The following is a 13,131-nucleotide window of genomic DNA, read 5'->3' as shown; positions in this document are numbered from 1 at the left end:
ACTGGTTAAATGAGAAAAATTGCAGAGCAATTAAGGATAGAGAAGAGAAGAGCACAAATCATGCAAATCAAGGCTCTCTGCTGAAAAGTTTGCTTGGATGTGAGACAAGGAGATGTGAAGAAAAGCATACTTAGGATTCAAGAGAGAGGGAAAATACCCACACAAGAATTCAGCCAAGACATAAAGGTTAACAACTCTACTTTGCAAAGAGTATTGTGAGACATAAATAATCTGGTGTGTTGTGTCATGTTGCAGGAGAAACAGCTACATTTATGGCAGCTTTTTCTTCAGAAGTTTAGTTGGAAGCTGTCTGAGAGCATAGAAAAGAGAAATGCATGACAAATATATATTTTAATATAAACTCTACTTTTTTATAACTGACAGAATTCATCAAAGTAACTGTTATTTCTGTACCTGTTTTCCTTAAATCAGTACATACAAATGCCACTGTGAGGTCTTTTCCTCCCTCAACTGCTGATCCCCAGGATCTCTGTTAGAAACTACTGGGGGATTGTGATTGTAGTCAGTCCAACAAAATCCCACGTTCCCTATGAAAGGACTTAACTAATCACCTGTCTTGAGATGAAGTGAAACATCTAGATTGTATTTAGAGGGGGAGGTTTTCTTAATTAAAAAAAAAAGTGCTAGTACACTGCTAGTCAAAGATGCTTTCATTTGAAAGTAAGTTGCCATGGTAACATTTTTCTCTCTCTCCTCCAGGAAAAAAAAAAAAAAAGGAAAGAGAAAAACAAAAAAAAAAAAAAAAAAAGCTTTGAATAAACTTTCCCGAGAATAACTTCATTCAGGAAAGTATTATTTCTTGGCTTAGGTAACTACCAGTGAATGCTGTGAAAGAACAGTGATTCACAAATCTGTGCTGGACACTGATATGGTATCACTCCACTACCGTGCCTGTGATTCAGTCACCAGACAAAACACGTAGGCAGGAGGATCTCCAGAGACTGTAGAATGACCCATGGAAGAGACTTTGTTATCCTCACTTGGGAGCTAGGGAGCAAAAAATATTACATCCATTTCTCCTTGGCAACAATCATGAAAATTGTGTTTTTCATAAGTTATGGAATGGTTGTTTCATGGTTTTCCCCTTGTTCCCACCGCCATCTGGAAAACTTGGAGACAGAACACATCTTCATTCAGCTTTGCAAAAAAGGTCTGGTTCCAGCTTTGGCCAGAGATGTCAGAGGACTGAAGTCAATGGAACACAGACAGGAGAAAAATCCTGCTTGCACTATTGGCTCTCAGAATCAGTGAAGAAAGACACCAGATGAAACATACATCTCCTCACTCTTTTCACATTTTGTTCTCATTTTTATGTTAGCTTAGTGATTTATACTAGAGAAACATGTCAGTGGAAACTTTCATTCAGCAATCTCCTCAACAATGACCTTCTAGAGCCACTGCAGAGCATCACAGCTCACAGACTTGCACTGAACAGGAGCTTCTTCAGTTGCCTTGGGTAAGGGGTTATTTGTGAGCCTATAGATTAAAATCCCCTTTGCTTCCCTGCCAAGTTCTCAAGGACCAGCTACTTTCTAACTTTTTGTTTATAGTCTCTTTTCTTCAGGTGTATGAAGACAACTCATAACAAAGTGGCCAACAGACAGATTCTGTTACTCAGTCATTTTGGTAATGGAAGGCTCATCTGATTTCTGGGAAACTGACTGTGAAAATTGGTTCCTAAATTTCTGCTAATGTTGTAACTACCTGTCTGTTCTGCAGAGAGTGATACCTCTTTGAGCTGATCTCTGGAAACTGTTCTGAAACTTCTGATATTATCAGATTGTACTTAAGTTAGCTTTTGTGCAGTAGTTTTTAAGACTATTTTATATAAATAATCTCCATTGAAAAAAAGTTAAAAGATAGCTCATCTGGAAAAGCATCATATAGTTCAAGTCCTTAATGATTATTAAAGATTTAAAGGAAAAAAATCTGTGCAAAACAATCACAGAGTGCACAACAATATATTTATTCTTAGTGGTTGGAATCCCTCAGCTTTTTTCCTAACAGTAGTTTATTCTACTGTGATTTATATTTTCAACTTATCTGCACTTTTAATTCTTTTAAGGGACACAACATAGATGTTACATCTGTATGTTACATCTGGCTGTGTGTTAACACCTGTTTTTAGAAACTAAGCCTTGTTGAGAAGGATGTTGTCTTTTTGTCTGTACCTTCATCATTCACTGCCTATATATATAAGAAACAGCATAAAATTGTTAATTTAAGAGATGATAAATTAATAGAAAAATACCAAACTTACATATACCTTTAAAAGGGGTAGTGGTACAGTTGTATTTTAAAATGTTCACTGGCTTTGGAAGCAAATGGAATTGCTTCCAGAACACGAGATTTCTTTTTATTTATCATGAAGGATGAAGGCATTTAAATAGGTGAGTCATAGCAGAGGCAGCATTAGTACGACCAGAGGGCAAAACAGACTTGCTTTCTGATAGTCACACAATCCTGTGTCTGCATCTTGCTACAAGAGTAATGGCTTTTTATATTATTTTAAAAACTGTTGAGGAAATCCTGTAGTCAAAACAACGCTGGCTGAATGTGTATTTGAAATGCTCAGTGTAAATAAAGACTTATTTCCTTGTCATACATTTGATTTTTTCACATCCTTAGAAGAGTAAATAACCTTAGGTTATTTACATGTACTACTGGCAATCATTGTGGAAGAACTGCGTGCTCAAGACAGTGAATCATGTCCTGCTTCTAACTTCCCATAGCTTTCATTGGTGGCACTTGAGTTCCAAATTTTTCTCTAAAATCAGGAGGTCTATATTTTCTTGCTTTTAATAAAAGCATAGACTGATGCAATCACTCTGGCACTTTGCATGAAATCATACAAAGCTATTGGATAATCAATATTTAACTCAAATTTGAGATGATTAATTGGTTCTGTGACTTCTGTCACAGAAAAACAACTGGAAAGCCAGCAGAAAAGATGAGAAAGACTGAGCAAAGGACTAATTAACGTAAGAGTCATCAACCAAGAGAAGAATTAATATGAATAAGATAACTATGTGACTTGCAGCCAATGAACATTAATGCCTTTGTTTGCTAAAACTTTATAAATAGTGAGGAGTTTGCTGGCTTTGTGGAGGTGCCATCCAGCCTCCATTTCTGGACAGAACTGTAAATATGTCTAATACTTCAGCTCTGTATGTGGATCTGCCTCTTGCACAGCCAGTTTTGGGACAACACCAAATGCCAATGATTTTAGGGTTATAAAAAAGTCACCTGGCCACACCGCCTACTGGAAATGCAACTGCTACTGAATCATCTAGGGATGTGGGGAGCTCTGAAGAGTGCTACAGAGGCTGGACACTTTCGAGGATTTCTCTCCACAGTAAAGAGTGTAGTAAATACTCTCAAGGATCAGGGATTTCAGCCTCACAGGTTGTGAAATATCAGCCGGACACAGGGATTAGGGCCGAGCAGAAAAGTTGGCTAGAGCTTGCTGTGCCACAAATCAACTGAAAAATATGAATGTGAAGAAAACCCAGACCTATTTCTGGTGTAACAGGTAATTCCGGTACAACTGAACAACGAGGAGTGGAAAAACCAACGCAAAAATTATAGAGCGTAAGGATTTAGTCTAAAATACTGGAGATGTTTCCAAGCCTTAGTTTTGCTTTATTACCTATTTCTCATGTTGGGTTGTAAAAATAACATCAAAAGCTTCGCTGAAATTTAAAAAAAAAAATGTCATGCTGTTTAAGTGATCCTTACCTGAGTCTGCAGCCTGCTCAATGCTCCAGCAGAGTTCTGTGTTGGCCGTGCCGTCCCCAGCATCCTGCCTGCTGGACCATTACTCAGAAGAGAAGCACAGCATCTGGATCAGGAAACTACATTTTGGGGCCTATCTGTGGGGGGGGAAAAAAAATGTAAGTATAAAGCCACAATAGATTTCTGAGTGGATTTCAGCCTATCCATTAAGATCATTCAAAGCAGGAAGCCTCTGAAATTTTGTGAGTAACTTCTATGTATGTATTCTAAATTAATGAAAAACACAAGACAAACTTTTTGAAAAGGTTATTTTTATTTAGATAGTAGAATCCCATCTTTGAATTCTGTAGGAAAAAGGGGGTTCTCCTGGAAAATGTGTATTGTCAGCAACAGATAATTTTTGTGATTTCTCACAACAATCATGGTGACTGTCTAAGAAGCTAATTGCCCCTTTTTATTGCCTTTCTACAGAAGACGCAATAAAATACAATTGGAAGGTTTCACTTTTCTTTTATAAATTTTTTTCCCTAGATTTGTGTTCAAATCTTGCAAGTTTTGTGGTTGGAGAAACAAGCTAATTTTTGTTCAAGCAATAGATTTTGTACTCATAGTAAGACTTCAAAGAGATACAGCAGAAAATGAAAGCATGTTGACAGAACAGCTTATTTTATTAATATTAGTATTATTAATACTAATATTAATATTAGTTTTTAATTTTAATTTTTAATTTTAATATTATGTTTGTTAATATTAATATTAGCATTATTAATATTAGTATTTTTATTAAAGTAGTCCTAACATAATCTGCAAGAAAATAAATGTGTGAAAGAGGCTCCCTACAGAAGCTGAAGAATCTCCATCCTCAGAGGTACTGAAAAATCAACCAAAGCTGGAGCAACCTGCTGTGATGTCAAAGTTATCCCAGCTTTAGGTGGAAGGCTTGAAGAAGGGTCCTGTATGTGCCTTGTCAAAATATGAACTACACAATGAAATTAGGCCTTTAATTAAAAGAAATGCGGTGGAGGATGGAAAACACACACAGATGCATGACTGCATAAGCATTGTCTTGTCAGAAAATGAAGCACAGAGAATTTCAGAGATATGAGCTGAGAACACAGTCTTGTTTCTGTAATGTGTAAAGGCACTATGGCCAGTTTTGTAGCCCTTCAGCAGCTGGGTCTCAAACAATAAGGCTCAGTTTCTGTTCCCTGTATTTTGGTCAAAATGAACTTATTGGAGCTGGAATTTTTTACAATGTGTTATTTACTCAGGCTAGTGACTTTCTTTTAAGTCCCCTTAAGAGTAATTCAATCATTTCCAAAAACGAATTAGCAGAAAAGATGCATTTCTTTAGTATAAATAAAATGTTTATAAGTATTTTATTAAATCTGTGCTTCATGGTAGTGTTTTCAAGTTTGGCATAAACTTGGCCAAATCCTGAGTGGCTTATTTTATTTACATAATTGCAGAAGAGATTTTTTGGCATTGTGTAGGTGCTCTCCAGCAGTCTCTTCACTGACATATTCCATCTCAGAGCTTCCAAGGCAAGCAGAACTTTTTGTGTGTGTGTACATAGGCTTTCTACAGGAGCAACATTGTGAAGACTTAGGAGCAAATCAATGATGCTGCTGGTGCATAGGAGTGGAATTTGAGCTGTATGCCTGGATGGAAAATACAGCAAAGAATTAAGACATGGTGGAAGTGAAAGTAAGGAGAAAGTTTGAGGGTAGCAGAAGTAGAAGGATTTATGATCCTAAAGCTCAATTCCATGCTCACTGTCTTCCCATGAATTCATCATTATAAAAAGGTATTAAATCTTTAATCACAGGATGATGTAATGATTTCCTTTTTCTCATACAGCGCTTGTGAACCAAATGGATTGTTTTCACTGAGTGGACCAAGCTCCTGGAAAAAAAACCAAACCAAACCCCTGTATAAATGGCTTTGTTTGACAAAAAAGATGTGTAGAAAAGGAGACACAAGATCACAGAAAGAAAATCTGGGTTCTATGACAAAGGCTGCTGGATGCAGCCCTGAGTCCTTGCCCTTGCTTTCATCTCACCATCTTTCTGTGATTTGGGCAAACTTCTTAATCTTAAACTTCAGATTTTTCACAAGCAGCAATAATTTTGAGTTCTGTCTCACAAGAAATCCTCCCTATTATTTGCTTTGCATATCTGCCCCTAGGATGGGATGCTTCATGCTCCCCAAGCAATTATTTCTGGTTGCAATAGTCAGCTAGCTCCAATGTTAGCTCGGGTTTCTCCAGGGTAGATGTTACAGCTTGAAGAAAAAAGTGTCTTTGCAGAGCTTAGTTCAAAATGGCAGCAATTCCTCACAGCTGCACTGGAACACACTAGGGGCTAAAGTGAACACAGACAATCCTGGAGACTACTAAATAATCACTTAAAAATAAAAATTTATTCCCAGGTATCACATACTGGGCCCAAAATATTTAGGTTCTTCCAATTATCACCCTGTGCTGCCACTAAGGACCTACCTCATCTGTTACAGCATGAAATAATGTATGATAATTTGTAATGATGCAAGTATCTGGTAACCTGCTTACAAAAACTTATCAGCATGGACAACAGATTAATTATATAGTACATCTCCTGATGGCTTCCAAATATTTCTGCTATTCCTCACTAATTTCTAAGGGAAATAATAAGTAAATAAGCAGGAGTCCATTTCCTTCTTTTACAGTAGTACATTGATTTATGAATGGAAGACAGAAAGATTTTATTAGCTGCCAAGGTGCCTGAATTCTTTGTGCTCTCATCATGATATAAAAATTTATCCTTAGCCACCCATAAATCCTGACGGATGATGGAGAACAGGCCCCAGGTCAGTTAAAGGATGTGGAGGAAATCCTAGATCAGACTTCTCAGAGAGAAGGATATTATCTCAAACGTGACACTCAGCCCTGGTCAAGTTCGCTGTTTACACTGATAAAGTTCAGGCAGCTTGGATGAAATGCTTTTCTCTTCTGGTCCTACCTTCAGGTATCAGGAACGGTGGGCCAGCAGGAGCAGGGAGGTCATTCTCCCCCTGTACTCGGCACTGGTGAGGCCACACCTCGAGTGCTGTGTCCAGTTCTGGCCCCTCAGTTTGGGAAGGACGTTGAGATGCTTGAGCACGTCCAGAGAAGAGCGACAAAGCTGGGGAGGGGCTTGGAACACAAGTCCTGTGAGGAACGGCTGAGGGAGCTGGGCTTGTTTAGCCTGGAGAAAAGGGGACTCAGAGGTGACTCTCTACAGCTCCCTGAAAGGTGATTGCAGCTAGGTAGGGTCGGTCTCTTTCTCCAGGCAACAAATATCAGAACGAGAGGACAGAGTCTCAAGCTGCGTCATGGGAAATATAGGTTGGATATTAGCAAGAAGCTTTTCACAGAAAGAGTGATGAAATATTGGAATGGCCTGCCTGGCATGGTGGTGGAGTCACCGTCCCTGGATGTGTTCAAAAAAAGACTGGATGTGGCACTCAGTGCCGTGGTTTAGTTGGGGTGTTTAGGGCATGGGTTGGACTCGATGATCTTGACGGTCTCTTCCAACCCAGTCATTCTGGGAATTCTGTGATTCTGAGCACAGGATCACAAGACCTGTCTTGGGAACAGCACTGGACCAGCAAGAGCAGAGGAGCCTCCAGTGTGCAGGAACCTTCTCTGTTTGGCACAGAGGCAGTGAGAAGGTAAATTGGTATGGGATCAATGATATGAAACCAGAAGTCTGTGAATGAATAATCTGTCTGTGTAGGTATCAGGGGCCTCCAACATGGTTCTGTCCCATTAAACATTAGCTCAAAAAGGAGTTCTGAGCAGACATTCCCATAAGGAACTCCTAATAGTGCTTTCCACTAGAGTTTGCTCTTTGCAGAGACAAACTCTATCACCTTGTTTGTTAATATGTCAGCATTCATTCCTGGAATGAATTTCTGTCCTATCAAAACCTGTAAAATGGGAATCAGACACCTCAGCTGAGTGAGAAAATGTCTTTAAATTTGGGAGCTGCTATAGAAAATGAGATTTTGCTTCATAAATGTTTCTCTGAGAAATCAGTAGCTGATAATAAGTAACTGAGAGTAGGGATTTCCTCTCTCCATTTCTAAGCAGTTACTTTAAAAATACTTTTGAAAATTAGAAAAATTTTAGCATGCATGGAGAGCAAATGGACATGTTTGGGATGCTCTTGTTTTGCCTAGCAGTTGGTACCAAATTGCCTAGCAATTTGGTGTAGAGAATTGGGAATGTATTATAATAATGAGAATTGGCAGTAAATTACAGTCCTGTAGTTAAAATAACCTTTAAAGTCACTATCTTTGATTATGACTGTTTAAGTGTACAGAAAAGCCTCAAAAAAAACCACCCCAAAACCAGGAATGCACGAGTATTCACCCTCCTGGGTTTTAGCTCCTAGTAATGGTGCAGTGTTGAAATAGAGAGTATAGCAACAAGACTGAGTCATGTAAAAAAAGCAGGAGGAATAAAATCTGTACTTTTGTGCAGACTAACAAGTTTGTTGCAAAAACTGGGTATGGGCTGCTGTGCTTCCCTGATCCCTGCAAGCAGCAGCACTGTGCTGGCCTGCAAAGCAGTGACCCACCCTGGGTCACAAACCACACTGTTTGGATAGAACGGAATGTCTCATAGCGAGCTGTTCCAGACTGCCTTTCTTCCTGCTGCGCTGGCTGCACGAGCTGAACTCTGAGCACAGAAAAGGGAACTGCTGTTCTGGCAGAGCCCTGAACCTGACACTGGGAGCTGTGTGTCAAATGGATCACTGTCCACGGCACGAGAGATACTGCAAACTGAGGATTAACTTTTCATACTAAGAAAAAAATCTAGCATTATATTATCCATACTTCCCAACTACTCCGTATCAGCCTGTACCTCTGCCCCCTGTGACCCTTCTCTATTTTCAGTGAACTCTTAGGCAGCCTTAGAATGGATCTTGTAGGATCATATTTACAGGAAAATGGACATGTACTAAATGAACCAGCCTAACCTTCTGGAACTAAAGAACAAGGTCATCTTTGTGGATAAAAAAAGCTGATGTTGCAAGAAGAAAGAAGAAGCAGAAAAGTTGCTGACAGACACAGGGGTGTCAGCCCGAGTAAAATGACACTTACAGCATCTTCCAGTTAGATTAAGAAAGAGATCCGTGCTTGCCTCGTGGACAAAGCAGAGCTACCAATCAAACAATGCATGACTGTGTAGACCAAGACAAGAAGTAAATATAAACAATGTTTAGAAGCACGATAAACGGCTTTTGCTTGATTCACATTGAATCACGCAGAGTCCTTTGTCTTCTCTCCTCATGATCTGACCGTAATCTTATTTTTCCCAGAGAATTCAAACATTCATAATGACAGCAAGACATAATGCATTCATAGTGACACCATAGAATTGTTTAGGTTGGAAAAGACCTTTAAGATCATTGAGTCCAGATATTAAGCTGAACACCACACCTTTGTGTCCTTTGAAGATCTTCAGTGTTGGTAACTCTACCACTTCCCTGAACAGCCTGTTCCAATGCTTGAGCACTCTTTAGGTGAAGAAACTTTGTGTTACGCTGTCTGAACCTTCCCTGGTACAACTTGTGACTATTTCACCTTCTCTTATCACTTGTTACCTGGGGAAAAAAAGATCAATCTCCACCTGTCTACAAGCTCATTGCAGGGGCTTGTAGAGAGTGATAGGGTCACTCCCAAGCCTCCATTTCTCTAAATACCCCCAGCTCCCTCGGCTGCTCCAGACTCTTCCCGAGCTCCATTGCCCTTCTCTGGACATGCTGCAGCACCTCAGTGTCTTTTTTGTAGTGAGTGGCCCAGAACTGGACACAGCACTTGAGGTGTGGCTTCACCAGTGCTGAGTACAGGGGGACAACCACTGCCCTGGTCCTGCTGGCCACACTACTGCTGACCCAGGCCACGATTCCACTGGCCTTCTTGACCACCTGGGCACAGCTGGCTCATGCTCAGCTGCTGTCAACCAGCACCCCTAGGTCCTTTTCCACCAGGCAGCTTTCCAGCCACTCTGCCCCAAGTCGGTAGCGTTGCATGGGGTTGAACTTTTTCACCTGGCCTTGTTGAAACCCAAACAGTTTTCCTTGGTCCCTCGATCCAGCCTGTCCAGATCTCTGCAGAGCCTTCCTACCCTCCTGGAGGTCAGCACTCCCACCCAACTTGTCATCTGCAAACTGACTGAGGGTGTACTTGACACCTTTATCCAGATCGTTGATAAAGATCAGGGCTGGCCCCAGCACTGAGCCCTGGAGAACACCACTGGGGACTGGCTGCCAGCTGTACTTAATTCCATTCACCACCACTCTGGGCTTGGGTAACCAGCCAGCTTTTCACCCAGCAAAGAGTACACCAGTTCAACCCATGACTATCCAGTTTCTTCAGAAGAATGTTGTGGAGGGGAATCAGATAAGAGAAGCAGGACTTGCCTTATGCCCTTGCTGACTGGGCCTGATCTTCTGGTTGTTCTGTACTTGCTACAGGATAACACTCAAGATGATCTGCTCCATGACCTTCCCCAGCAGCATAGTCAGGCTGACAGGCCTGCTCCCGTTGCTGAAATTTTTTTGTGTGTCTTTTAGGGCAGTAACCAGATTAAGCTGCAATTGGGCTTTGGCCCTCCTAATTTTCTTTCTGCTTAACCTCCTGTTTTCTCATGTTGTGTGCATTGGTGTAGTGGCACTTCAGTTGAGCTGCTGATTCCACCACCTCCTTGGGGAGAGAAACTCTAATTCCTACATGACCATTCTCAGGCGCTTCCATGGTTTCTAAAACATCACTGACCTTTGCATCTTTTTTGCCGTATGGTTCTCCATCCCCTGCCTTCATTGGCGGATAGAAGGAACTAGCTAGCACATAGTCACTCAAAAACTGGTGGGCTACCTTCAAGTTTGCCTCTAGTGAGCCTGGTTTTACCATTTTCCCCATTTTATTTTAAAGTTGTTTTGATAAGCCCTGCCAATTTCTGCGCAAAGACCCTTTTCTTCCTTTGGGACAGGTGTACCCCATCCATTGCCAGAAGGTCTGGTGCTAAGTAGACCAAATCATGATCAAAATCCCTAAATTCTGCAGGTGACACCAGGCTTGGAGCCAGGTATTGGTCTGCTGGATTGTACCATTCCTTCCCTGCAACAGGATGAATAGAGGAGAGCGACAATTGTGCTCCTGATCCCTTAACAGTCATCCCAAGACCCTGGAGTCTCTTAATTGCCCTTGAACTTCTTGTTGCAACTTCATCACTGCCTACCTGAAAAAAACCAGAAGATGGATGATAACCAGAGGGTTGTGCCACAGGACGACACTTTCACATCACATCTTTAACCCATATAGCACAGCTATAAAGTCACCCGAAGCTTCAAACAGCCCAATAGACTCCCAAATTTAACACCTCTATTGAGCTATAAATGGTGTTTGTTTAGACTATGTTAATCTGCAATTATCTTCTTCCAAGACAAAATAACCATGTGGTTTGGTTTACCAAATGTTTGGTTAAACGTTCCCATTTAAGTGATACATGCCAAATTAATTTCTAACTGTAAATAGAAAGAAACATCCCTAGAGACAAAGGAAGCACTTCACTATGTACTACTTGGAAAGTATAGCCAAACATGCCGTGATAATTGTCATCAGGAGTTTTTTCCACAGTGTAAGACTCTCTTAAAAGTAAGTTGCCTAAAAATATCTTTACACAGAAGGAATCACAAGACAGCGGTTGTGCACAGGAAGGAGAATTTCCTATTAGACTTATAGAGATATCATTTTGCAGGTTGTGACAATACAATCTGTGACAAGTTTCTGTTCCCCACATCTTTCCCTCTTTTCTAACCTATATGAATATATGATTCTATGACTAGGTAGAAAGTGTTGTTTTTAACAAGACTCACCAGTGCATATATTTACTTTTGTTTACTACTGACTAAAATCTCTCTATTACACTGCTACCATCTACAGAAACTCTGTCACTGTTTTCAGTAAGATTCCACTGACTGCAGATTTTCTGTTCTCTGCCCGCATTTAATGCTCTTTCAACTGTATACACTAAGTAAGTAACTTTTCTCCCAGATTTTTGCCTCTGTCCTTGCTATATTAACCAGGCTCAGAGCACTAGCTTTGTTTTCTCCTCATTTTTGCTGAATGAATCTGTTAGCAAACAATGACAAATTTTCACGGGCTAGCACCAGTTTTCTCTGTTTGCTATTTCTCTAACACAGCAGAAACAGAGAAACAGGTGCCAAGTGCGAGGTTAAATACAACACTTAAACTATGTCTTTCATAAGAAATCTTATTAGACAGTTTTTAAAAGATTTAATAATTTGAAGCTAAGCTCCAAGAGCTTTTCTAATGAAGAAAAAAAAGAAAAACAAGAGGATGCCAAAAGTTGTGAAATACTCACAAGTCTCGGAGTGTTGAGCAGCAAGTCGACACGACACAGAAGTTAGGATAAGGTTTGCATAAGTGACAGCAGCAAATGCTCCACCCCCTCCTCCATTCTGTTTTACTTTCAGTTGTTATATAAATAAATTTGTACCTAATAAGGTGGAAATTATTCTCATGACAAAGAGCAGACTGTAGGGATTTCCTGCTGCCATTTCCTAGCAACTTTCAAGCATGGGGAAAAAAAAAACCTAAACAACATAACAACAACAAAAAGAAGTGTGCGGAAATACATATGCTTACAATTTAGAAGGCAGGCAAGTGAGTGCCAAACATGAAAGGCAGCTGACTGATTGCTATCTGAAGCATGGGCCTTCCTGGACATTCCAGTTTAGCATTCCCTGAAGTGAAGAAGGCTCATGGTTTGTGCCCTTGTTGGTGGACCTCGTAGCTTAAGTGTAGCCTCCCGACCAGGGCTCAGCAGAGTTGCCTACCTTGGAAGCAGACACTGCAGCTTTGTGCTGTGACTCCTCCTCTTTCCAGCCAGAACAGTGTTTTTTTACTGGCACAGCTGCCTTAGGAGGGAAAATGCAGCGGCCTTTCAGGACAACACCAAGAAGCTGTGGAAGAAGGTTATGAGGACAGAGAAGAGCTTCTCCAAAAGGCTTCTCCATCTGGCTTGCTGTGGAACAACAGGGCAGGGAGGTGGCATAGGCCAGCAGAAGATCATTCTTATAATGGAGCCGAAAAGAATAACCTGCAAATTGCATTGAAATCCGAAGTTGTAGATTTTTAGCTGTAAAGAAATGTGGAGGTTTAGTGTCTGTATTAATCACCAGGAATGGCAGCTGTACACCTAAAGTCCTGCCTGGACACCTCATCATAAAAATACTTTTGTTCCTTGAGATAAACTTGAATGTCTTGAAGATGAGGCTTAGCAGCTCCCCAGGAGTACTGTTAGGTTTCCAGGAACCATCACTT

General features: G+C 40.6%; 1 protein-coding gene across 4 annotated transcripts in view; it reads right to left on the bottom strand.

Annotated features, from left to right (window-relative positions):
* IL15 (interleukin 15) overlaps nt 1–12,593 on the bottom strand; it is a 28,688-nt gene extending 16,095 nt beyond the window's left edge. The window contains exons 1-2 of one of the 4 annotated variants that reach the window (XM_053940924.1): nt 12,454–12,593; nt 3,760–3,893 (exon numbers count right to left, since the gene is read on the bottom strand). In XM_053940924.1, the coding sequence (XP_053796899.1) occupies nt 3,760–3,822 (63 nt within the window). In that variant the 5' untranslated portion in view covers nt 3,823–3,893; nt 12,454–12,593. Of the gene's footprint in view, nt 1–3,759; nt 3,894–12,169; nt 12,266–12,453 lie in introns of those variants that run through there. The other 3 variants (XM_053940923.1, XM_053940922.1, XM_053940925.1) reach the window with 3 other exon arrangements.
* Nucleotides 12,594–13,131: the final 538 nt, after the last annotated feature.

The sequence above is a fragment of the Vidua chalybeata genome, chromosome 4 (assembly GCF_026979565.1).
Source record: "Vidua chalybeata isolate OUT-0048 chromosome 4, bVidCha1 merged haplotype, whole genome shotgun sequence".
In the NCBI taxonomy this organism is placed as follows: Eukaryota; Metazoa; Chordata; class Aves; order Passeriformes; family Viduidae; genus Vidua; species Vidua chalybeata.
Note: the sequence above shows the minus strand (reverse complement) of the source record. Positions and strands in the feature narration are given on the sequence as shown.